The 27,897-nt window shown below is 34.4% G+C and overlaps 1 protein-coding gene across 1 annotated transcript in view; it reads right to left on the bottom strand.

Moving 5' to 3' along the window:
• Positions 1 to 4,970: 4,970 nt before the first annotated feature.
• Positions 4,971 to 27,897, bottom strand: part of SPEF2 (sperm flagellar 2) — a 67,149-nt gene continuing 44,222 nt past the window's right edge. Inside the window, exons 26-32 of the mRNA XM_083883148.1 lie at positions 26,501 to 26,639; positions 25,068 to 25,309; positions 17,344 to 17,817; positions 12,555 to 12,661; positions 11,363 to 11,545; positions 9,306 to 9,398; positions 4,971 to 8,694 (exon numbers count right to left, since the gene is read on the bottom strand). Coding sequence (XP_083739274.1) covers positions 8,461 to 8,694; positions 9,306 to 9,398; positions 11,363 to 11,545; positions 12,555 to 12,661; positions 17,344 to 17,817; positions 25,068 to 25,309; positions 26,501 to 26,639 — 1,472 coding nt within the window. The 3' untranslated portion in view covers positions 4,971 to 8,460. The remainder of the gene's footprint in view (positions 8,695 to 9,305; positions 9,399 to 11,362; positions 11,546 to 12,554; positions 12,662 to 17,343; positions 17,818 to 25,067; positions 25,310 to 26,500; positions 26,640 to 27,897) is intronic.

Here is a 27,897-nt window from a genome sequence, read left to right on the forward strand (position 1 = left end):
AAACATAGGTCTATTTTTTAAACAAGGTACTTAAACACTGAGTTAGATTTTCCTTTTCTTGCACACTGGGACATTTAAAATACCACATGAAAGTGGTGTTTCTCAAGTTTCATAAGTATTACAGTTACAGCTTATGAGTTGACAGTGATTCAGCAGTGCATTTTTTCTGTCAGAACCTTGATACATGGTCCAGTTCATAAGATGTGTTTAATATAATCTGTATGAACTCTCCCTATGACAAGAAGAATTTTTACTTTGTGAAATTATACATAGAGTTTTGAATGTTTGTTATGTAATATTAAATGGCTGGTGCAGGTATAATAGTTCTTCAACACGTTAATAAATGTTTTTTCAGAAAAAACATTAAATGTTAACTAACGTATAGTTAACATTTTCGTGTTAACTATACATTAATAGAAATCCTGCTTCAGAGGAACTCCTATCTGAAAGAATATCTGAATTATGTAACTGAAATGATTAACAGAATAAGCAACAGTAAAAGCAGTAACTATATGACAATCAATTTAGACAGAACAAGCATAATGTGAGGGGCCTGTGCTAAATATATTCAAAACATAAACACGTAGAAATATGATGTGCTATCCCCGTCTTCAAAAACAGAGCTTTTTTTAAAGGGCTATTCAGGATTTGAAAGTAGAATAAGAAATGTAACACAATTTATCCAATGTTTTTGATATTAATAAACTGAATGCTAATTAGCAAACTTCCTTATCTTCAATAATAGTAAGAATGTAGCCCACTTAAAGTAACACACCGCATTAAGAATTAAGAATTAAGAATTACAGAAGTAAAATATATCCCAGACTCTTTTTTTTATCACAATCAAAATGCAAAATTACTAAAAATATGCGGTTGTTTCTGTATTTACTGTATCTGTGACAGTCTCAGAACAGATAGTAAAATTTGTAACAATAAATAATGAGGCCTAAAGAAAACCCTTTAACAGACGAACACACACAGTGAAAAAGCAGATTGCTTGCTTCTTCCATCTAAATCATCTTGTCTAATAAAAATCTTCTGTCATTTATTATTAAAGTTATTTAAAGAAAATTTAATTGAGCATGTAATGAATGCCTTCATAAACATGCACATGTAAGTGTCATCTGGCTATTCTCAAGGAATAAATTTAATCTAATACATGAAAAAAATGTGTTGATAATGGCAAACATTTAAAAGTTCTAATTAGGACCAAGAAAACTTGTAATCAGGATAGAAGAGACAAGATGAAAAATCAATAGAATTTTTGGGCATATTAATTTGTAGACATTTGTACTAAGGCTGACAGAAAGGTCACCATCATAGGATGTTGCCATCCCAGTAGCAGAGAAAATAAAATCCCTGCAAAAGACAATATATCTCACATGGAAAAAACCTTTTTTTTGAGATATGACAGATAATAATGGTTGAAATTGAACAGGTCATTAAGATCCAAGAGAATCAGGTATCCTAACTTAAATTTGAAAAACTGTAAGCTAGATTTTTCCTTTATAGTTTTCAGCAAAACATTTTACTTTCTACTGTTTATGACTGCATTAGTAGAAACATTTTAACTTTTAGAAACCACACCCTAACTTGCTATATTTATCTTGTAAAAGATCTCAAAATAACAGCACTGTGGTTGACTTTCATTTTTATAGACATCTCTGAGGAGTATTTCTGCAAAAATAATTTATGCTAAAAATATTGTCTTGGAAAGAAAAAAATTCACCTGTTCCTCAAACAGGGACTTGATACAGGAAAAATCTTTCTGGAGTCTGTATGTAATAGACCAGAATTGTAACATCCATAAAATTGCCCCCTGGGTCTCTATGTCTGCTTGCTGGAGAATATAAGACTTTTTTTGTAAACCTGAGTGTTGATTTCATGCATAAAACAAAAGCCTGTATTTAACAGTACAGTCAAGGAATGAAATAGACTGGGTTTAAGTACAGAAATCATAGAGTACAGTATATTTGAGATACAGTCAGTATTAAGCCTTTTCAAGAGGAAATTTGAAGTATTTCAAGTGAGAACTGAAACCCTGCATCACCTAACTGTTGAGTCAGGAGATACAGGCATCAATGGAACCTACCAATTAAGCAGAAAAATGTCTCATTTAAATGGAATGATACAAATGTATAAACAAGATCTGGGATCTACTGTAGGCTAGAATTTGTGCACTGAAACCCTCAGTTACTGCCAAGATTCATATACACTATCCTACAGCTTTTCTCACAGACTGACAATTTTTATACCTGAACTTAATATATCCTACCAGCCAGAAATAACACAGGTCATTGATGGTAGCTAACACAATTTAAACGTGCACTATAATCTACTCTTTAATCTATGTAACATAGTTCCCCTGTGAAAAATAGGCATGATTCCTGCTGACAAAATTGAAACAGTAATCAATATTTTAAAAATAATAAATAGTAGTTAAAATGTAACTCCAAGGAGGAGAGGGAAGGGGAAGTTTCCCTCCACCTCTCTCACAGATGTTCAAGTGAAGAGTAGAAAAACAGAAAGGAACTGAGATAAGTGCAACTAAAATTATGTGGGAGACAGGGAAATTTGGGGAAACTCTAGGGAATTGTTAATTATATGAGATTTATTGCTTTAGTGTTCCAGCATGGTATCCCCATATGTAGTATGAGCTTAGTACGCATGTGTAATTGAAAGGGTTATTCAAAGGACACCCGAGGAAGATGACAGGCCTTACTCCCTATGACCCCTGAAGGTGGGGAGACCCCCTAAAAGGGGATGGTGGAGCACTCGCAGTAAAGGTGGAAATGCGTGGTGAAGAGGGCAGTGATGTAGATCTTACTAAGTGAAAAATGGGAGGAGATGGGAGGTGACACACAGTATAAAAAGGGTTAATTTGAGTCATCTTTTTTGTATGGGAGGCAGGATTCCAAGGTCCTGCTCTGTACCCCATGGTAGGTACCCTGCAGTCCATTTGCTTATGTATTATTTTTAGAACCAATATATTATTTACTAGTAGCAAATTATTGTAACTTTTAAGCTGCTCAAATTAAAATGCTGCTACATTTAATTTTGTTTGGGTTTTTTTTTTGGATTGGATAATTAGGCAGCACATACATTTATAAAATCCCTAAAAATGGTAAAGGAAAACTGGAAATTTTAATAAGGAATAGGTATGGTATGTTTGATTTTCAGGTATTGGCCAGTGTGAAAACATTTTAACAAAGAGTCTCTGTAAATTGCCTAGCATATAGATTTGGATTTACTCAGTTTACTCCCTATTTAAGTTTTACTTCAGCTTTCATCACATTTGGTCTTCATGAAGAGGCAGCATTATATTAAATGCTACAAAGTCATTGATCATTTGTGTAAAAAACAGTTATTGAGGTGGAACACATCTAGAGAGCTGGTTTAAAAAATGCTTTGGTCTACAAGAATTTCTGTAGAAATTCTTGTAGAAATTCTGAGAAAAAGTCAAATTAGAAAATGCAGTATTCAACTAAATAAAAAGTGTCAGGAAGAAAGAATGGGGAAGGGAAGGGAGGAATATCCTAATATCTGTCTTCCCAAATTGGCTAAGACAGCAACATGGGCGGCATGGACACTCATAGATAGTTATAATTTTCAATTGTATTGTCTTGTCTTTGTCTTACATTTTCTACCACTTTCTACTGTAGCAAATTGATTTTTAATCCTCGTTTTTACTGAGTAAATATATTATTTTATTCTTATATTTTATTGTGGTAATGCAATCCCTACACCTCTAGCAGGTGCTTCCAAATAGAGAAAGAGTCTTACTCTACGTTTTGACATGCTAAGAAGTGAGCTGGAAAGTTCTGTGGATTTCTCTTTGTAATTGGCTTGTAGCCAGCCCAGAAGCATGGATTGGACTATGAGAATGTAACTCAAAGACTGTTGTTACACTCATTGAGCCAGGGGCCAAAAAGCCCACCTAGGCTATTAAGTACTAAAGAGAGAGAACAAAGGAACTCCACGCTTTTCAAGGTGCTGTAGCAAGCAAAGAGTTTGTCTCTGTGCTGTGCTCAGCTTTGTTGTTTTGCTTTTTGTATTATTTTCTTTTGTTATTAAAAACCCTTTTGATTTTTCAAAGCACTCTCGATCAGCCATCTCGCTCATTATTATAGCCACATTTCTGCCAGCCTGGACCCTCAGAAGTGTGGGTAAAACCTATATTTTATCTTTTAGTAACAACAATTATGAGTGATACAATAAATGCTGGACAATTCATATCCTACAAGTAAGGAATAGAATTAAGGAATAGCATGTTACTCCTAAACTATCGTGTATCTTACTCAGATTTACATTTTTCAGGACACTATGTGGGTGATCATCTAAAACTTGCAAAGACTGTTCATATTTGATGTGGGACATGAACATGCAAGAATTCTCTTGTCTTCTCATGCTATTTTCTTACACCCTATATATCAAGTACTTTTGCCATAGTTTGATACCTTAAATAGGGTGATTCTCTGGCCCAAACTTGCCTTTTGTGCAGCTGTTTTAATGCATGTTTAAACACAGGTGCAGGCAGCAGGGAAGGTCAGGAGAATGACAGGGAAGAACACCTGGATGTGTATGGCCTCTGCATACCCTTTTCTGCTGCCTGGTTGGCCTGGGATGGAATAGGATCTACCACATATCCTACAGTGTCCTGAAGTATGATCTTGTTGGGACGATAATTCAACAAGATTCCTTTCTATGGATGGGGAGGAAGGCAAAGCCTCATCAGACGAGGCAGTGGAAAATCTGTAGCCAGCAAGCCTTGTACAAAATACAGGTCAGAAAGCAGCCCAGTCTTTTATGGATGGAATTTTCATGGAAAACAAAAAACCTGATTTACCCTGCAGGGGCTGGGCTGTATAGCTGATCTATGCTGTAAATTGGCCCTATCTACATTAATTACATGTACATTTCTGGGATAATGCAAGTTTAAGCATGGGAGCTTACAAAGCCTTTGGTCCCGGATAGAAATACTCACATGAAGTTTGTATTCTTGGCATGTGTTGATCAAATCTTCCATGAAAGGATGCTTCAAAAGCAGTTCAACTGCAATGGGTGTCAGATCTTCAGCACCTAATTCTTGGTACATCTTGATGAAAAGCTTTAAGTAAAAATAATACGTGGTCAATTTATTGTATAAAAAAACTTGTGGAAAAGCAAAGATCACAGCATAATTTTTTTAATGTATGACGCGAACTACAAAGCCATTCTTTAATCAATCTGCCTACCACATCATAGCTGTCTGCCTTCTCTGGACAGCTAAATCTATGATAATCTTCATCTTTGCTTCCTCCAGTATGAAACACTTTGAGTAGAGATGCCACTGAAATCATTCCTTCACCTCTGTAATTCAAGACTTCTTTTTCATCCTCTAATAAAGTCTTTTCATTTGACAATATGTTGGGGCTTGAAGAATCCTAAAAATTTAGGTACAGGTATCACACTTGGGGATAAACAGTCTGCCAGTAGATGCTCTATTTAGGTTAAACACCCATTAAGAACCAACAAATTACAATTTCAAACTTCAGTTCTTACAAAACAAAAGTCATCAACTCATACAAAATTATCTACTGCTCTGGAGGATGGATGGAGGAATAGATCCTGACAGTCTAGAAATATCCATAATGTTGGCATTACCAGAAATTTAATAGACAGGTTTTTCCAGGAATATGGCCAACATTGCACATAAAAACTAGTATTTCTCAGAGCAAGAAAACACAAAAATATTTAATAGTTACAAACTACAATACCAAGAACTTTGTGTTTAGGACTAAACGTGGTAATTCTGGAGGTTCACATAGAAAAAAAAGTATGTATTTTCTAGTCCAAATCTAGTCACTACAAGAACTGTATTTTGGCCAACAGTTAACCAGTTCTCCACAGAAACAGGTGTTTTCTAGTTTATGCAGAATAATTAAGTTTACTTTAAGTAAGCACTTAGGTAATTTTGTGGTGATATTAGAGTTGGTAAAAGAAAAAAAAGAACACCCAAAAACTAAACAGAAAACCCCAGCTGTAGATATTCACAAGCATAAAGATGAGAAAGGACCTTACATAGGTGAACAGTGCTTTGACTAGATTATGCCAGATTGTAGAGTAACCACTAGCAACAGGAAATTGCATGTAATTGAACAAACCATTTCTTTCCCCATAAGGAGGGAGAAACTACTGAGGTTCAGCTACACTTGTGCTGTGTGCCTTGGGCCTTAATACATTTCATTTTGAGCACAGGAGGAGTGGAGTCATTTACAGTCTTTTCAACACACAGTAATCAGGATTACAGAAACATCAGCACTGAAGTTTTTGGGCTCTCATTGCATTGCTTACACTGGGCTTACACAATCAATAACATTATTTAGACTTAAAACAAAGGTAGTAAAAAGAGTCTCAAGAATATATTTATCTGAGCTTCTTTTAATAACATGAAGGCTTCAGATGTATTTCTGCAAGCAGATACCAATGAGAAGTCATTACAATTATCAGCACAGAACAAGAAAAAGAGAAGAGCTTTCTAAAGAGTTCTGTAAGTGCCTATGTATGAGCCAGCTACCTAAAGTGTAAAACTTCTTCGAGATGAGCTGGGCAGCTCTTTATGTTTCATGGATGAATGTTCCTTTGATAATATTTACTAAATTATAATATTTACTAAATATCCAGTACCTGGAGTGAGATTTGGGATATTTAGCCACACAGAAACAAAGGTTTAGGTTCTTAATTTGATGCTGAAAACCACTTTGGATGTCTTCAGGACTCTTGTGTATTTGATGGAGCTTGGCTCAAACATGACATAACAGCACACCATTTCCTTTTTGCCCCCTTGTATGTGTGGAATAATCTTCATGAAATTCAGGGTCTACTAAAGCCTATAGAAAAAACTCATTTACTTCAGTGGTACAGGATGTCTTTTGTTGCTCTTTGTCCATATTCAACATTATTGTTTAAGTGCATAGATGTGGAACACAAGGCATAAACAGAATGAAAATATTAAAATTATGTTTTAAAATAAGTTCAGTGAGTTGGTGCATCAGCCTAGCCAACTATAAAGTCAAAGAGAATCCACACAAGCAAGATTCGTTTAATATCTAATTTATGGATATTCGTAGGTTTCTGAGGGACTCTCCAAGGTGAATTAGGCACACAATCTGTCTGTTTAGTACACTGTGGGGCATACATCAGACATAGCACAGATTCACAGAGCCAATGCCTTGAGTGAGACAGCAGGCATGAGGAAATTCTCAGGTTAGATGGGACATCTCTTTCTCTTCAGATATCCAGTTAATTCTGGGTTGAAGGCAAATGATCCCCTCCACTCTTGTGACTCACCACCTTAAGTTGTTGACACATAAGTGATAATGCCAGTGCTCTTAGTTATATACTACCAAACTTCCAACCAAACAGATCAAACCAAGCAGAAAATGGCAAAGAGGAGATCAGGTTGTGTAGCTTAATATCCAATGAGATGAAAATTAGAACTTTCCACTGAAATATGGGAAATTGATACCACAATATCTAATTGGGAGCATTCTGTTTTCTCCTTGTTCCTATGAAATGTGTAAAGTCTTAATGTCTTTTTGTCTTATTCAGTTTCTCCAGTGTACAAGAACCCTGTTGTGCCAAACAAAACACAGGGAAGTATAATAACTTCTTTCATTTGAAATTATAAAATGCTATTTTGCATATGTATATTACCCTATGTAATAAAATAATGCCTTTTCTATAGTGTTTCTAGAGATCTTAATTGTACTTTAAGTCCTGGGTAAATGCTGGAGTCACTGTGGCTGTGAAAGGGCAATGAATCTTTTTATTATCTTGAGCAGCAACTTCTTTCCAAGGTGTGTACAGATAAATAATTTATGTCTCAAAAAATTATTTATACTTCAATAAATATAAGTATTCACTAATAAGTAACAGATGCATTCAGTGGACTAATTCTAGTTTTAAGATTTTAACAATAAAAACATACTCCAGAAATACTAATAATGATCAAATGATGAGTCTCATTTGATCTAACAATGCGTTCATCATGGCTGAAAAAATGATTTAAAAATTATTTTGTATGAAACTAGTTATTAAACCTTCTGTTTTACAGATAAACACTTGCAAATAACACAACAAAGATGTGTCTGAATACTCGAAGAAATATAGTGGATAATAAAGTTAGACCAGCAATAATACCAGGTCTTGCATCTTGAGATAACATTACTGTAAGTCACACTGCAGTCTACTTCCAGGGGACTGACAGCTGGTCGATTAGGCAAAAGAATTACTTACATTCATATGCACAAGGAGTAGTCAGCAGTAAATATCTTAAACTTTCATTATTGGCAAGCAAATTTCCAGACATTTGAAAGAATCCGTCTGAATATTATTACCAATGCAATGCACCCATCTGTGCATTCAGTGAGACTACTTGTAAGGACTGGAGCTACCCAGGATAAGCAAATATAGAAGAAACTAGTTAATGTATAAATTGAAACTACTACTACTATTCTCTAGTATTTTTCTGTAATATTTTACCATACAAGGAAGGAAAGCTTCTTTTCTGTGAACATATGTTCCAGTAGCAATGCTAAGTGCTCTGTATACACCTTCAACTGGATCAGAGTGGGAGGCGAAATAAAGCAGCATATCAATATAGTCCAGCAGAGCAAGGTCTTTTTTGGTATCCGCAAATAAAGTGAAGAAAAACTATAAAAGGGAAAAGACAAGTAAAATAATTTCTGTGAGTGGAATTAAATTAAATACAAATCAAGGATTGTAGAGAAAAGGATGAAATAGCAGTAATTACTGCAAATAAGAGCTACTATACTTAAGAAGATGTTGAGGCTTTACAAATCAAGGCTGTGATAAATCATAAACGTGTGTTATGTAATTCAAGGAAACAGAAATTGAGTTTCGCAGAAAAGGGAGAAATTAATAAAACATTGTATCATGACAAATATGGTCAAAGCAATTTTTTGTATTCAGATTATTATTAGTACTCTCTTTCATGGAAAATTCTATGAGCTCAGATGCAGTGATCATTTGCTTCCCATTCTTTATAAAGCTGGTTGCTGTGTAGCAAAATTAGTGTCATTCAACCAAGAACAGGAGTAATTAAGTCTTTCTGAGCAGACTATGATTTAGAATACTCAAGGCTGATTCTTAGATTCCTCTCTACATTATTCTGAAGAACCACTTGACCTGAAAAAAATCAAAAAAATGCAGTACTTATTGAAAACAGAGATCCAAAAAACTGTGAAATGAGACCACTCATGTTTGAATACTGATCTCTTCAAAATACCTATGTTTTCAGTTACCTTTACGAGGTGTTCTAGCCTTTCTAAAGACACAGGTTCCTCGCAACTTTCTGTTATGCTCAGATCTTCATTTCCATTAAACCATAAGCCAACCTGATTTTATAAATAAATAAATAAATAAATAAGTTTGTTTATTTTCACAAGTTGAAATAAGGTGGTCTTTATGCTCTAGCTGTTCAACACACAGATTACTAAGAGCCTACTAATTTACTGGACTTAATCAAACTGAATTTGTTGTTAATATACATTGACGTGAGAATAAGTGAGTAGCTGTTTGTATGTTGTAATTGATACTTGAGAAATTACTGAAAATCAGGTAGGATAGAATTTAATGTATACTTTTGAGTAAAGTGAAAATTAACTACATAGTTGTAAATCTGTGCTGCTGAAGAAGCAGAATATGATATGGAATTTCTATGCATGTTCTGGTTTCTTGCTTTTGGATATCCTTTGCTAACCTCTACAGCTTTTATCCAGACTTTACTTTTAGAAGAAACTGTCCATACAATTCAGTATGAGGAAGGATGGAGGCATGGCTCTCCCCATGCCTACCTGTTCCCAACAAGATGACCAAGTGTCCTACAGAGCCAGAACTACAACTGTAAATTAAAAGTGCTCAGAACCAATTCTGTAGTACTAGACTCTAGACACAGGAAGGATCAGCTAAATCTAGATGGGCATTAACAAAGTACCTACAGAAAAACTCACTTGTGCGAAACCACACCAGATTGTACAAACAACATCACAGTAGGGACAGCTGAGCGCCATTACCTGGCCCCACAGCACTGTGTAGTTTATCAGTACAGATGCAGAGAAAGAGGACAGACAACAGATGAAGCAGGTCGAATAATACCCAGTGGAAGGTTACTCAAATCAGTTGTTAATTGCATACTCAATACCTTGTAATACTGAAGTGATTAAATTAATTGCTCGGTTAATATTATATTTAAAATAGGATCCTGTGCTAAAAATGTATGTTCTTGGTCTGCATGTCTTGTAACTGTTATCTTATTTGTAAACTCTTCAGTAAAACTTACAACAATAGAAAAATAAATGTATATAGATCTGCATTTTTTGTGGGTTTTCTGGCTTTGCGGAGTTTGTTTCTTTGAAAGTATGTGGTGGCCAGGGATTGGCAGGTGATCCTGGAAGTTTTAAATTAATCAAAGAAGTTGTGATAATGGCAGGCCTCTGGACTAACACACCCTTTATTTAATTTTCTTTAAAAAACAATGCAAGGTGAATGGAAAACAAATTACAATCAGGTTTCTATGAAGTTTATTCAAAACAGTTGGAAAATTATATTTAACATCACCAAACAAATACAAAAACTAGAAAGACTGGTATATTTATAGACACCTATATGTGCTTATATATGATACTTACAGCTAATATAGCCTAAGAGAGTGAACCAGCAACTATAATTCTAAGTATGATTAAAAATGCAAAATAAAACTAAGTGAAAATGAGCAGAATATTGCTGAAAGAACAAAAATGTACTCATAACACTCTTTCTGGAAAACCTTGCTGAACTATGTGGCAATTAAAATATAAGCTGTGTTCAGAAAAGCAATAAAAGAATTTTACAATTTTCCATGTATTCAAGGTCTGAGGAATGATCTTAACTTGAGAAAATTAATTATTGCAAAAAATCTACAAACATTTAATTAAAATGCAGCTGATGAGATGAAACTGAAATTCTTATTTTTGCTTGGAGCAAATTATCTCATTCAGTGTCAAGTAAGTTAATAGTCATCAAAGTGCACATACAATGATTTCTTTAAAACACAAAGGATTTTCACTTGAGATTAATTTATGGTAAAGGTAGAGAAAATCAAGATAAAAGTTAGTTTAGTTAGCCTGATTTGTGGAAATATGGACAAGATAGATATTAGGCTGTCAACTCCCTGAAAACACTTTTCACTAGAAAGCTCCCTCAGACCTAAAGCATTTAAGATTTAGACAGTTTCTTAAGGTGAATAAATCAAACAATATATTGTTCAATTAAGGGAGTTTAACAAAATAAAATTTCATTGAAAAAACAAAAGGATTATAACCTGTATATAGCGTTCTTGTGTAACAAAGCCTGATCCAGTGACGTCAATCGACTTGAAGTTATGCAGTGTTTTGAGGAGCTGTGTCACAGATGGCACTGGCCAAGGCTGTGCTGCTGCCAGCAAGAATCTGCGCCAGTCAGTAACTTCTGAGTTCACTGTGAATTCAGATGCCATATTTTCTAGCTATAAAACCAAAATAACAAATATTGTCAAATGTTTACATAAACATAGTCTTTCAGTAGCCTATGTATCCTTAGGTATTTTCCTGGACAGGATGTGCAAGGTTCTGCAGCGAGGTTTCAGATTTGTACAAAGGGCAAAACAAAACAGGCCACCACCCATTGTGTGTTGACTGGCACGTGCTGTTGATATCTCTCTAAATAAACATCCTGAGTGCCCAAACAGGCATCTATATATACCTTAGATTATGCTTTGAGGATTTCCTTCCGTAAGGTAAGTTCTTGCTTCCATGATAAATTTAAAAGTTTCATTTAAAAATGGTTCTCTTAAGGAAAGAAAATCCTATTAATAAAATAAAGATAGGATTTATAAGCACTAAAAGTTCTCAAAACATACAGAACATGGGATACATGCACATTTGGTCTATTAATAGGCAATATTTGTCTGATAGCTTTCCTTGGATAATTAATTTCGTGTGCTGAGGTTTTTATATAGTCAAGATGATAGATGTGACTAGTTTGCACTACGCCACTTTAACATTAAAATGTTTTATTCATGCAATTCTTCACTGTGAAGAATCTATGAATAAAGTGGTGAAATCATGTGAAATCCAATAAAAAATCTTAATATGAACCACGGTTTACTCTCAGAAATTGTTATCAAAACAAGCTAAAACAAGTAAATATTTTCATTCTATAGGTTTACCAGCAACATCTGAAAGAGAAATCAATTCAGTATGGAAGATTTGTAAGTTTTCATGTTTCTAAGTCTGAAAACCTTGGATGGCATCTTAAGAACTGATATAATTTGCAAATTGTAAATAAATAAAGTGCTGACAAAATGTCTGGCACAATGACTTCCATGATCCTTCCTTAGTGAAACAGAAGAATTTTAAAGAAAAACTGATAATGTCCTATAATACTATAATCTTAATTTTATCATACTAGGAACAATGCTGCATCTTCTACACAAACCAATACTCTAAATGAAGAGAATATAGGGGTTAACTTACATCTGCTAGTGTTAAGTTCTTCCATACATCAGGAAAGCAATTTACTCCAAGATTCAAATTAACTATGTCATTAACAGTTTCAATAAATATTTTCTTTGGTATAAAACCTAATGAAAAACCAAGATAGAAATATGTTTAGCCTTTTAAATAGACTTCTGTTTTTAAAAAAAATCTGTTTAAACTCCTGTTTCTAAATTTTAATGGCCATATGAGAAAGTTATTTACTTTCCTATTATGCACCATTGATAATGCTAATACTTTCCAAACCAAACACAAAATCTACTCATTTAAAATTAATCGAATGTGACCTACTTAATTGCAAAATTCAAATATTTCACTGCACTGCAATTCTTCTGGTACTTGTCCTGATCTGCATTAAGATCACTAATCCATCCTCATTCATTCACAGTCACCAATCTCACAGAGTTCTGTGTATAGAATACCTACCACTATTTTCTTCCACTCTGCGCTATTTTATTCAATCATAAATCTATCTTCACTCTAAAGCAAGTGTATGCTAGAGAATAGGGTGAAAAACATTCACTGTTGTTTGTTGAACTCTGAAACAAAATTCAACTGTTTGAAAAGCTTCTGAGAATTCACATATGGGAGTTAAAATAGCTCCATTAATTTTATTTTAAAGAAATACTAAGAAAAAATCAGTTAAGTGCAGCAAACTCTATTTGTTTTATAAGCAGGAATAGATTTATTTACGAGTAAAAAGAACTTCAAACTTCACGTATGGTATTAAAACACAAAATTATGCATAAAGATTTTTAACAGACAGATGTGAGTCTTTTCTTTCAGAAATGGACTTTCCTGCGTCAGTCAAGTTATTTAAATATTGAGAGAAAAAGCTGATTTGGTCAGGTTGTCATCAATTCTATGGCATCAAAACAGGAGTTTTCAGATTACATTTAGAAGCAAACACAGTAAGTGAAATACTGGAAAGACTTACTTATTTTTTTCCTTTTTCCAGTCAAACTTCTTGTCCATTTGAAAGGGCAAAGCTGTGCACATTCTATGGCTAAGACACTTTGTTTGAAGTGAAACAGTGAAGTGAAAGTTAGGTTTCTGAAAAAGGCATGCGATGGGAATAAAAAGAATGTGTTTGAATATAAATTTTATTGTGTCATTATTCAAAATCAAATTGCCAACTTGAATTAATAGTCTGCATCCCTGTAGACTGGTTTATCTCCAATCAGGGAAACCAGGATTAATGCCTTCAGCACATCTAAATATAGCAGAGAAATCCTACACATATATAAACTTGAAAGGAAGAGGACAAAAATAGATTTGGGAAGCTCAGTCTCTTGGACAGTAAGAAGGAAGGGCGAAACACATGGTCTTGAAGCCTTTGCATCCTCCCACAAATTTTAGCATGAAAACAAAAGCTGGGGAAAAAATTATGTCAGACTGGTAACAGTGTTCTGATGTCACATCTTGAAAGTTTTTGAGTTATCCACATTGAGAAAGAACATCTTCTAAAAATTGTGATAAATTGTGTGCTGTTTCCTGAAGCATCTTGGATTGCTAATATAACAATTTTAAGGTAAACAGAAATTTGGGCTCTTCATGAAAGCTTCAAGGATTGAGAATCAGATCATTTCCACATAGGACAATGAAGCCTGCATCACAGAAGCAACATTACTGGTACATTTCATTTAAGATTCAATAAACCAGGTAACATTTTAGTGGTTCATACAGAAAACAGGCTGTGGCTCATGAAAAAGACAGTGAACTACAAAAAACAGTAGGGAAAATTTTTACATTTTCTTTGCATCTCAGATTTTCTAGGACTTTACCATAAAGAGCCTAGCTAATAATTTTTATTTTGTTTTTTTGCTAAACATTTCCATTTGATTACTGGCAGTCTAACTTAGTTTTCTGTCACATCATCTTATGTTTTAAACTGTTTAAGCAGTTTAAACTCCTATGATTTCCCTACATGAAAATAAAAGATGTAGTTCCTGTATTTCTTACGAGTTTCTGACTTCCTGAAATGAAATTTAATTTTTATTTTCTTCACAGAATTCTAAAAGGATACTAATATCCTCATATTATTTTTGTGAAGCTACATGACTTCAGAAACATACATTGAAACTATCAAAGGGATAAGGATTTTAAAGAACTTGCATCAAAACTAATGTCTGAGATGGGATTAAGGATTGCAATCAAAAACACTACTCACAACTTACATAAGATATATGATTCTTAATATGAACTATAGAATTGCTGATACACTGTAGGGTAATTTCTTCTACTTTACTACCTCCTCCTGAAACATCTGATGAGAGACAATTCCAAAGTTCAGAATCTTCAAATGGACTGTGATTTAATTCCTCCTACTGACATATGTAGGAGGAATAAGGGAGCCTCAAAGAAACAGAGGAAATCCCTCATAAATTTGACAGATGAAATATGTTCCTCACTGTGTTTTTAGATATTTTTCCTAGACTTAGTGGATTTGGGTATATATTACAGAGCACAGAAAAGTATTTGAATATCTGATTACTATACCAAACAAGAGGTGACTCATCATTTCAGCTCAAGGGCTGTCAGTGCTTCATAATCACGGAGAGACAGTGAGAGTGGGCAGCTACGCAGATGGTACCCAGAAAAGAATATTGGTGTCTGCAAATGGTACTCTGCAAGCAGTGAAAGAAAATAATGTCCTCTAGGAAGGAAAAAGGAAAACAATTCTCAGAATTGGCTTTTTCCACTTAGAAAGACTCATTTCAAAACAGATATGCCCTTTACAAAATCCTTTTATAAATACAAAATAAAAGAAACTAAACCTACTAAGTTTCAGTTGAATAATGTAGGAGACTGAATAGAAACTTAAACATTTTTAATTAGGAGGAGTAGCAGGAATCTTGTAAAAATAATCAGTATTCATGAAGATTTTGTAAAACTGGAGAGACAGTCAGGGTCAGTAAGTAAGTTTCACCAGAAACAGATCAAAAAACCTTTTGGAAATGGACTGCACAAATTGATACATTTATTACATTGCAGATAAAACAATTCAGGAACAGACTTTGAGCACACTGGAGAACAGGATTAGAATTCAAAATGAACTTCAAAAATTGGAGATAAAGTCTAGAATAAAAGGACACTTTCCAATAAAGATAAATATCAAGTGCCTCACTGGGCTGACATAATGAACTGAATAAATGTCCCAAAGGGAATCTTACTGCCAAAGGAAAATTTCTATAGAGAAGTCTCAAAGGATTATAGCAGATTACAATATTATGAGAAAGTACAAGGGAAGTCACTGGAAATATTTTTTTTTCTTCCCCCCCCCCCCCCCCCTCCCCCCCCCAGATGCTAAGGCTTCTGCTATAATACAACTTTGGAAACTCTGTATCAAGAAGGATAGATAGATGTACACTAAAGACTGCCCAAAAGAAAGCAGCAAGGATCATCACAGGCTTAGAATATATCTTCTGAGATGTGAGGTGGAAGGAATTTTGCCAGCTTCATGGATGAAAAGTAGATCATGAGAAAACATGCCCCTGTATCAGAGAAGTGACTTCAGTGTTACAGATACAGAACCACCATTTTTTTTGTTTTTCTCTCTTTTTTTGTTCTCACCTGTTGGACATCCTTGAGATGCATTTTTAAACTTTTTCTAATCTGAACATAGTTAAAAATCTCCATTTGAAAACTTTTGAGGGAGAAGAACCCTCTTGGTATTATGTGATTTACAAGAAAACCCTTAGAATTCCCAATTCTAATAAAATTACAAGCCACATAGCTAATAAGATAATCCATTAAATATACATCCTGTTGCTTATTATGCAAATTATATCTAAACATTTTTTTTTGTCTCTGAAATCACAAGTTCAGATATTTTATACAACACACAGTACATAGTAACAGTATTTCTATTTCCGAAATAGAAAAAGTATCTCTATTTCTGACCCCTACAGAACTACAGAAATGGTATCTCTGTTTCTGATCCCTACAGATTATCTGTCCTGGAATGGAGTAACATGCTTTAATGAGGCATTTGTTCAAAACCTACTCCATTTCTGACTTACTGTTTATACACAGAAGTAGCATGAACATCTATGCAAAACACCAAAAAGAGACTGTATGTGTGTATATATACACACACACATACACATAAAGCTCTGTGTATATTTGTGGGGGGTGTATAGCACAGCTCAGTACAGAGCAGAGGTGAGTACTACAGTAGGGTGTGGCGTACTGGGTACCTTCTGCTATTACTCATACATTTTATATTGAAAGTAGAGAGATATCTTGATTTAGCAGAGGATTGATTCAAAGGTGAAAGACTTCATATTAGTTTCTCCCACATTACTTTGTAGTACATCTTCATTTGCTGTTGGAGGAACCACAAAGGGTCTTAAATGATTTATTTTTAGCTATCTTTTGATATAAATCATAGCCATTTCCTTGAGAGTAGAAATATATTCTGCTGGTATCCTCTACCATTTGGAATTATCAAGTAAAAGGTGCATTTAGAATATGAAGAATTCTGAAAATACATATTCTCTAAACTATACTCATTCTCAGATCCTAGATTAAAAATCAAGATATGGTATTGCTATTGCAGCCCTTACAAATATTCTTACGGGAGAACAAAAAGTATTTCAAGCTGTGAAGTGTATTAGTCATATCCTGTCTGTAAGAGTACTTGTTATGGGAAGACTAATCTGTGCAATTAATAATCAGAGATGGGAAGATTGACCTGTTCTGCCTCTATAGGGAAGTCTTCAGAAGGAGAAGTCTGAGAAAGATAATTTTAAAGTTTATGGTTTGCACTTTCCATCAGGGTCTGTATAGGGAAAGCCAGATTTAGCAATAGCATGGTATCTTCTAAAACTATCTTCTACTCTGCCCAATGTTATGGAGTTCATGCTCTTCAACATCTGCTCAGAAGAAGCTGTATCTGGTGAAGCAGAAATGGCAGCTTCCATGCAGATAGCCCAAGCATGAGCTTCGCTACTCTGGTGTGTGTTTATAAATTCAAGTTTGAAGTCATCAGTGCCAGAACAAAAATTATGAATATTTTCCCCCAAATCCACATTATGTTTATGACATGGTATGCAAAACATTATTCCCCTTTCATCATCGTATTTTAACCAGGAGTATTTCGTTAGCCATATTTTTTGAAACGGGTGATTCCTCTTTGTTTTCTGACGTTCCAAATCTTTCTTCTCTTTCCCTCTGTCACCAACTTCTCTGTTGCTAGAAGAATTAGTCTTGCTTTTAAATTGCTTCAGTGCTCTTATGGCTATAATTTAAAAAGAAACAACTAAATATAAAATAATTTTTATTTGATAAAATATCAGCTGCATCTTTTCTTTTTTTGTCCACTTTTATCTTGTTAATTTGGGACAAGGTGTGACTTGAAATGAACAGCCATGAAAGAGAACAAGGAAAGCAGATCTACTCTTAAATCACTTAAAGGCTACCAAAGATTCCTGTAAGAAATGGTCCGTTTAGATTTTGACTATTAGAAGTTTGTGAAAGTATCCATGAAGCAATCCATGAAGTGCAGCAGCATCAATGCTATTTTTGAAACAGGGAAGAGCAAAGTTATGAAGTGAAATTCAGAATGGTCTTTTAGGCAAAATGTCTCCAGAAAACACTGCTGAAGTCATAAACTTATTAGTGTCCTGGCATACCTGGCATTAGCAGAAACGCTAGCTTGGAGCAAGTCGACAAATGCATAATCAAAAACCTGACACAGAATGCCTAAGATGCTTACGTGGTAGTTGACATGATCTTGTTAAAACGTATTTATCTGCAAATGATATTATTACTACTTTCAGAACTGTATACACGTTCTTAATGCACTGAGATTGTTCTCAACTTTTCCCAAATTGTTCTGAAGATGATCATCCTTCTATTTCGTAGGAGAAAATCCCACAAGCTGACGTTTTTAGAATTTTATTTCTAGATTCGATTTATCTCCTTCTTTCGGCCAGTAATTTAATGATTCTTTTAGTACACCATTGCCATAATTTTAGGACTTTGAAAAGAATGCAATCAGATAAACAAGAGAAATTGCATGCAGAATGGAATCAATAAAATGAGAAATCTATTTGTTCACTGGGAAACAATAAAAGTAACTCTGCAGATGACCTAAAATCTGACTCTCCACCCTCCTTATTGTGATATGTACGTCAAGATGCAAAACTAATGAGTACATTAAGCTAATCATAGAGAGAAATGTTATTTCCCGTGCTCTAAAAGGTCTTGAGAAAAAGAGTTTTTGTATGCCACTCTTTTCTATTTTAGAAGAAGGAGCAAATTTTTATATATATATCATATGATTTGTGAGAACTGTTTGTTCCCATTGTTGAAAAAAGTGACAGTTTGTTCCATTCTATTCTAAGCATCCTGAAAGGCCATAATATTAATAAAAGAAGTTAGGAACATGCAGTTTAAATACACTTCCAGTATGAATGGTTCTTGTAAAGAACTCAAAATCTGAGGTAGCAGCTGTGGTCCACATGGACAGCAAAATGAACAGTCTCAGATTTTTCTAACATTTGCCCAGGTACCATACACAGACCTTAAAAGAGGAAGAGAAATATTCTTAACACAAAGTAAAGATTAAAAAACTTCATTAGGCAAACACAAAACCACAAGGTAAGGTGAAAAAGAGGTGGAGGGCTGGAGACTGGACCTGCAACTTGAGAAGAAAAAGGGCGTAAAGGACAAAACCATTTTAACATCTCTGTAGTGCCTACCACTTCTTTAGACATATGGAGACCTGAGGAAATTTGCTGGTGATTAGGGAAATAGGGATCAGAGATCCCTATTGGACTTGTGATCCACTGTCAGGGATAGTATTCCCCGTAAGAAGGGCCTTCAGTGTTTTCAACATGTTTTTTTCAGTTCACATGAAGAAACTGGGAATATAGGAAAAGGTGGGATCAGTTGCAGTGGTACCATGGAAAGAATAGAGGATACAAAAGGAAGCCAGCCTGTACTACTTATGAAGCAACTTATGAAGCAACTTCTTCACATAAAGTTTGTTATCAAATGAAATCAAGAAGAAAACTAATGTGGGAAAAGCTACACTGAGTAGAATTGTTTTTCATTAAAATTTTCTTAAAAGGCAATATCATTCCCTGATACAAAAAATGACTGGCAAGCCTTTACATGTTTCTATAAACAGTGCAGAAACGTAAAAAAAATGCAAAAAAATTAATTAGTGAAGATATTAAGATTATGACCACTAGTGAAACTGAAAACAGAAAAAACAAACATTTAAAAAGGAGGATTATAAATGACAGCCAGGTAAGTTACACTACACCCTGTGAACCAGGACTGTGACATTTTCAATGGAACCTGTGACATCTAAATAAAGTGCAATCACTTTGGCTCAGTTATAAGGCAGATATACAAAAGATACTATTTCTTAATGATATGCCAGTCTGCAGAGAATTTTCTATAGGCACTGTATAAAAATATCTCCATAAACTGATAAAGTAGTAAATCTCTATAAAACATTCAGATTATAAATTTACACTGGCAACAAAATATTAAGAGATTGTAAACTTACACTAGAGATAAGAATTATGTTACCATTTATACCCTTATCATCAAATTTTACCAAATCATTTGAACAGATTAATATTCCCTTCAATTTTCACCAAGAAAAAGTTTTCACCAAAGCAGTTCTTGACTAGAGCTTTGGATAATAATCCCATGCAAATTACACACCAGCTTCCATAGCAATTTTATAAGGATGAATGAGTGAATATACCCTGAGGGCTGAATTATATCCTTTTAACTTTAGGACTCTAATAGTAGTAAATATGGGATACTTCTACCCTTAGATAAAAAAAAGATGGGAATCTCAAATACATGAAACTTTTATTCAAGTTGTTCATAGACTCATCATTCCCTACAGGTCCATCTCACTTTAAATATTGGCATAATTTATTCACTAATTATTACTGGATCTGCTATATGTCCAATCTTCATTAAACGGCAAGAACTGGGATTTTAAAGTTAGAGACACTGATAATTAAGGTATTTTTGTTGCTGCACAGATGTAGTGAGGTCCTCTGTCATGCTGACTGAAATCTTAAACTTTTTTCATATACATATATTTTTTTTTCAAACGCACAGAAACATATATAAACATGTTATATGTGCTCCACAGATTTCTGAAATTAAATAACATACATGACTTAGTAAGAGACATTACAGGACATTACAGGAAGTGTAAATTAAATTCTTATTACTATATTCTTGGCTAGAGATACATCCTCTGTCCACAAACCTAAAACTTTCATATTTTCAAGTTTTAAAAAAACACATTGAAGATAAATAGACTTTAAAAGATATAAGTTAGAGATGATGATACTATTCCTATGCTCTCATATGAACTTAAATCTCTATTTGCATCAAAGCCAGGCAATTACTATTCTTCAATTGTTTCTATAAAAGTGCTTGGGGAAAGAAAGTATAATCTGTAGACATTATCCAGGGTCATTACATAAATCTGACTCAATAAAATAATTCACTGAAAAGGTAACATTTCATCTGAACTACACACACACACTTTAATATAACTGTCTGCTTCAAATCTATCAACATAGTAAAATTCAACAATACATTCACAGTTTGAAAACAAACAGCAATGCCATATAGCCATTGGTTGTCCCTTATGTTTACATTTTAGCAGACTATTTAATAGTTTTATAATTAAGTATTTTAAACATTTTTTTGGTTATTTGATATAGAATTTTTTTAACCTGACTGGTGTCTATCTATTCTAATTATAGAATCATTTCTGTAATTAAACTGGAATGGTTCATAAGGATCATGCCTGTGAAAAAGAAATAAAAAGCTCTTGTGTGATTCAGTTATGAGATAGAGAACAAATCTGAGATAGAATCTACTTTGATCTGCTTGGTAATGCAAAGCCACGCCAAAACTGCATTCTCTGAAACAGCTTTAAAAGAAAATGGAGGCATTCCATATTTGTGCTAATTGAAAGGACAAGAGATGTGGTTATAGAAGATCATAGTGTTGAAGGGAATCAAAAGAGATGAGATCTAATAGATATTTTAATTTTGTTGATAAGCATGCATTCAAAAAGACTGTAAGAGAGAAAATTAAAAGGTGGATATTATTAGCTCCATTTAAGACTCATCACAGCTCTTCCTATGAGAAAGCACTCCCAAGGTAATATATTAGAGCACTGTTAAAAACTTGATCAAAGAGTTAGTGAAATTAATTCATGCAGATTCATGTTGACTTTGGGCAATAGCACTTGGGATAATAATAAAACAAAAAATAAATTTCTTTCTCAAATAAAAGACTGTCAGTAGGTAGGAAGGTCCAGCACAGGCTGGTTTTTTGTCCATTGGTGCTTCCATGGAGAGCCAAGTGTGCAGGACTGCACAAAGTTGTCTGTGGAGAATCGGCAGTTCTTTAAAACTTTAGATTCCTAGGAAACACAAAACTCTTTCATAAGAATTCTTCCATGAAAAATATCAAACATTTTTAAGTATACTGGCACTCCCACTTTTAGCTTTAATTTCGGCAGTTTGTTAAATATATATTGAAAAGACTTCCTTTTAATATTTACCAAACATCTTCTGAGAAACCTTTTTACATACTACATTTTTAGAATTTCTTCTAATATAATGACCCTTCCTTTGTTACTCTTTGCTTGCTTGCATTTCTAAGTAAAATATGCTTCATGTAATCTCTGTGATGCTTCAGAAAAGTCTAATTTCCAATTTTCAGAACAACTTCAGGAAATTTATTATTCACTACTACTTCTATTTTACTACAAGGAGATTGGTAGATTTATTCTACTTTGACTTGCCCAATAGCCTATGCCCAATGTGCTTTTTTATGTGTATTTCCACTATGAACGCTGAGAGATATGCTGGGTTAGGTAAGGATAAGAAAAAATACAATGTTTGACAGCAAATCTAGATCTGCTTGGAGGTTTTCCGAGCTAGGTGTTTGTTTGTTACCTTTTGATATCTTCTTTAGAGATGCTGTTTAACAAATTCACTGCTGCTGTGCTGGGTGCTTTAGTGTTTTTCCCTCTTTTGTTCAGTGAGAGACTAACTACTGAGATGTGTTTTTTCTGTTGACCATTCTATTGAATAAGGTGAGACAGAAGGCTATGAAAAAATTTTCCTGATGTTTCAGGAAAGAAAGGAGTTTATAGTGAAGTGAAGTGGTTGCCTTAGGAAACCTAGGATGTGATTTATGCTGTCGTAAAATGTGTATGAGACTGGGAGGAAGTATTTTAAAGATGACTTGCACAGCTTGGGTTTTCCATCCTAATTCAGCTATCCAAAAAAGGTAAGCATCTTAACTTAATAGTCATCAAACAGAAGATAAATACATGGGGTATAGGACCTTATTTTAAACAATAATTCCTTTTCTTTGTCTCAGAGAACAAGCAGCAGCATTCTTTTACTGTCTGATGACTGCTAAGGAAAGAAATTTCCTTTTACAGATAGTCATGCAAGTAATGTTAGGTCATTTTAGTGACTATAATACTATCAAAAGAGAAATACCGTAGAATGATAAAGACTCCAGTAGTTTTCTTGCTAATTATTACAGATTTACAAAGAAAATGGTTGTTCTGTCCTAAATATGTCAAGAATATTAAAGTTTGTAATGGACAAAGTTTTTTAGTTTTTTGTGGGGGTGCTGGAATAGTATCATAAGTTTCTTAGTTGTAGGTTTGATGTAAATTGGACTTTAACCCTAGCCAGGTAAAGCTACTGTCTTGGAATGTGCTTATCAGAGGTTGATAAGAGTTGCCAAGACAACTCTAATCCTCTGCCCTGGGTTTCGATCGTCCTATTGTGTTTTCCCCCATCCCATTGTATTTCTCCCCCACATGTCCACCACCCCCCAGACCCCAGACCTTCAGGAGAGGTGTCTGACAGGGATTGGTGAGCCTCCCAGGGCCACATCCCAAATCCACCTGATTTGTTAATGTTGTGTATTGCATTTTGACCTTACCCACCTGGCTTTGTGTGATTGGTCTTGTAACCTGTATCCACCCCTGAGATTTTGGGGGAACAAAAACCCCCTGTAACCGAGGCCCGGGGTCACTCCCCAGAGGCACAGGCCTGGAACCAGGGGCTGCTCCCTGAGTTACCCGAATAAAACCTTTTCTCCCTGAGCCTGGAGTGTCCCCTCTTTCTAACCACGGCCGAGACAGTTAAGGCAAAAGGACTGCGGAACCAAAAACCCACGCGAAGGTACTGTTGGGTGTATCACAGCTAGCAGGGCGGCCCAGCTGACGCTGAGCTGACCTGAGAGACAGATACGCGAAGCAACAGTTTTTAGTATTTTAATCGTGAATGATCTAAAACAAAAAAAAAAACCTTTTAAATGGAAGTCAAACTGCTGTGTTTCACTTCTATAGCACTGTTGTAAATGATTACCAACACAGATTTTTAGTTTAGTGTGGCATTAGATATGCAATAATATCTGCAGAATATGTCTTTACATAAGATTTTGAAATGCTTACACATATATCTACACTTGTACACTAGAGATAAGATGATGTGCATCTCTCCAAGGGAAAACCATAAATATCTTTCTGCCCTAAAATGGTTTTATATGCAGAAGGAAATTGGAATTGCTCTATAAATATACATGAAAAGAATTTCCCAATAAAGAATTAAACTCAACTTCATTGTGCCTTTGAGGTCTTATTACACTGGAAGAGTTAGATCTTGAATTGTAAGCACTTGTTTACACATCATATTTCACTATCTTAGTGGCGATAATACTAAACTTATAATTAGAATATGGAACACCGGTGCAAATATGAAATGGAACAAATGAAACACTCTGCAAATACATGTGTAACTACTTTCCATCTCTGGTTAAAACTGTCTTACCTAAATTACTTTGTAACATTTATACAATCTCAGGAACTACTGCAAGTAAATCTTTTTAGGCATCCTAGGCCTTAAGTTCCCATAATTAGAGGGTACGCATAAAATAAATGCATGTTTAAAGGTTAAAAAAAAATTACATATCTAGGCTAATGCTTGCAAATCACCCAAATAGCAGGCACACATTGACTTGAAGAATATAATGGTTAATATTTATAATAGACTCTATATAATAGTTTCATGAAAATACTGATAATTTTGAAATTGTGCTTTAAAATAATATAGCCTGAGTTCACTGAGCTCTCAATTAGTAAATAATTTTAAAACTTGCATATTTAAGCAAAGTAAACATGATAACACTGTACTGAAAACCTATTACACAGACACCTGTTAGATGAATACTAAACAGGTGGTCTCGACAATAAAAAGCCCATAGGAAAGCCATTAAAAGCTTTCAGGGGTCGGTTATTTCACATTTTTAATATCCCCCACTATGACTTTGCTTTTCTATGTCGCGGGATCTTTAACCATAATACAATCTTTAACAATGTAGATAATTAACTAACCTCCTAATTACTCTATATTTTAAGTAAGTAACTAACAGTCCTTCAGGAGTTAAAAGGAAATTTCTTACCTTTAGGCGCCAGCTGTAGAAACTGCTTATGAAGTGTTGTAAGTTGTGAAATAGCTAGAGCACTGCTTCCAGAGCTCTCTATGCGTTGAAATTCTGGTGGAGGAACAGGGTCAGGAACAGGGTCAGGAACCATTTTTACATCGCTATTGATGAAGAAATCAGTTCCTTCTAAAGTCATTTCATATTGGATTTTGCTAGAACTCTCAATATGATGTCGTGCAATCTCTACCAGTTTTTCAACACTGAAAGCGTAAATGCAGAAACTCGTGAGTATAATACATAATGTTAAAAACATAGCTTCAAATTTTAATGTGCTTGTGCTTTTAAAGCTTTCCTAGAGTAAGAATTTCAAATCCTCTCTGTGAACTCTGTAACTACCAAAATCAATATGAAGTCTACTCCTCCACTGGCTGCCGGAAATTTTTTTACTATAATCAGAAATTCATATGAACTGAGATGTAAGACACAGAAGAGACCTGATGGAAAAACATGAATGCATTTTCTAGGCTAGCATACTGGAGAGGCATACGATTGATCTCCTGTTTCAAGTGAAATGAGTACAATTTATACAGGGAAAGACATCAGCTGTCTATCACGTGGAACAACAGATTTGGCTTGGAGTGCAGGTCAAAGGATATGATATTCTGTAAATACTGTCTTTGTTAGCACATGTCAGGACAGCAAATAAAACTGGCTGGAAGAAAGAGGCTTTGCCTCTTTGAGCTATTGCTTGGTAAAGTCTTCACATCCTCCATTTATGCCTCTCTTCTTGGTCATGCCCTGACATGGATCAAGCAGCACTGTCGCAGTAATGATTCAAAAGTTAGTATAGGCCAGAAATACTTTGCAAATGGCAAAGTCACTTCTTTCCTTTAGAGAGGAAAAGCCCTTTAATGATACAGATATTGGGCATTCTATGCCAGATAGTCTAATATGCTATAGTGATCCCAAGTACATTTTATTTATTAGGACAGAAAAATTGTGAAGAATATTTTTTTTTAAATGGTCCTTGAAATAATTTTGAGAAATGTAATAGTTTTAAGAACAACAGGTGAAATTCTCCAGTTTGTGTAAAAAACAGGAAAGAAAATAATTCACACTCCAAAGTGACAGAAACTACTGAAATGATACAAAGCTTTCCACTAAATAGAATAACTGATTGTCTGCTCATTAATATGCTAAACCTGTAGTCTAGAAAAATAGCATAACATGATAATTACCTTTACACCTACAAACAGAACCTTTTAATCAGCCATAAAATGAGTTATTAGCATTCAGGTTTCTACGATAAAACTAAAAAAAAATTATTATTTTCTACATTTTTCCCAAGTTACTTCCTCCAGAAACAACTATATTTACTCCAGAAACAACTATATTTACTACCATAGTCTAGGTTAAAAAAAAAAATCCTGTTTAAAATAGATACACATTACCTTGATATTTCCTCCAAGAAGGTAGATCCAAGCCACTTTTCCATATCTTTATAAGCCTCTTCTGCTGTAAATTTTAGATCCTCAAGAAATGCTAAAGCTTTTTCTTTTATAAGTGCTAGCCGAGATTTTGTAGCTGCCTCTATTTAAATGGTAAAGTCATAATGAATAATATTTATAAAATGTGATAAATGAGAGAGAATAGTCTAAGCACCTAAAGTTCAGCGTGTTTAACTGTTTAAAAGTACCTCAGAGGATACTTGCTGCCTGGCTAGTCACCTTTCTGTAGTACAGTTAAGGCTGCTGTAATTGTGGCTTCTCTACATGTTCTTTGTGCAGCTGCAATCAGTATGTTACAGAAGCAAATGCATGACAATTTTTGCCTCCCTGTATTTTCAGAGGCAGGTACTGCACAGATGACTGATAAAGTTGCTCTCTTAACACTAACAGAATAAAAGGCAAGGTACATTGATGCAACAGAGAAATTAAACATGAAATCAATGTTAAAATCTTAGCAACCACACACAACTGGTCCCTTTGTTATATGCTATGTGTCTGTATAATGAAAACCACAAGTTAACAAAAGATAACTGGATAACAAAGCCACAATCAAAACTATAATTCTCAAATACCAGCTATGTGCCTGTGCAAATAGGAAAGAGAGCTCAACATGTTCAGCCTTCCTTAAATTCTTGGCTTTTTTCTTAAATATAGGATAAAAATGTAGCAATGTCAAGAAAAATCTTAATGATTCACTACATATTAAATGTCAATGTACATGTAAAACAGGTTAATAACTCACTAAAATTCATCTTCATGCAATTAGGATCTTCAAAGTTATTACTATTCTGCTCATTACCCCAAAATCTTAGAATATTTACTCTTGAACTGCTTTTGTCTTAAAACATGTTGAAAGATGTAGGTGTACAAGCATTTGCTCTAAGTGAATCTAAAGAAGCCTTATGAGCTTGTGGTTTGTTCAATAACTGCTGTTTGCCCTCTATTTTTCATAATAAAATACTATGCAATAGTTAACTCACCAAAGAGGTACCATATGATGATGGGCTTGCCAACTGTTGCTAAATAGAACCAATAAAAGCTGGGTTCTAACCAATAAAAGCTGGGTTCTATCTTCCCTTTATGACAAAACAATCTTTCTTCTAGTCTAAACCTATCCTAAAAAAAAATAGTTTTTAATTTGGGACTTCCTTGCTTCAAACATCTACTTTTGGCTGAAATGAACCATTTTGTTTGAAAGTTACTAGGTAACTTTCAAAGACAGACAAAGAGACAGACTACATATAATAGAGAGACAGACTACATATAGAGACAGACTACATACAATGACTACACGTTTAAATAAATGCTGCCATTCAAAAGCCTTTCCGCTCCTTTACCAG

The sequence above is a fragment of the Zosterops lateralis genome (genome assembly GCF_965231275.1).
Source record: "Zosterops lateralis genome assembly, chromosome: Z".
NCBI classification, from domain to species: domain Eukaryota; kingdom Metazoa; phylum Chordata; class Aves; order Passeriformes; family Zosteropidae; genus Zosterops; species Zosterops lateralis.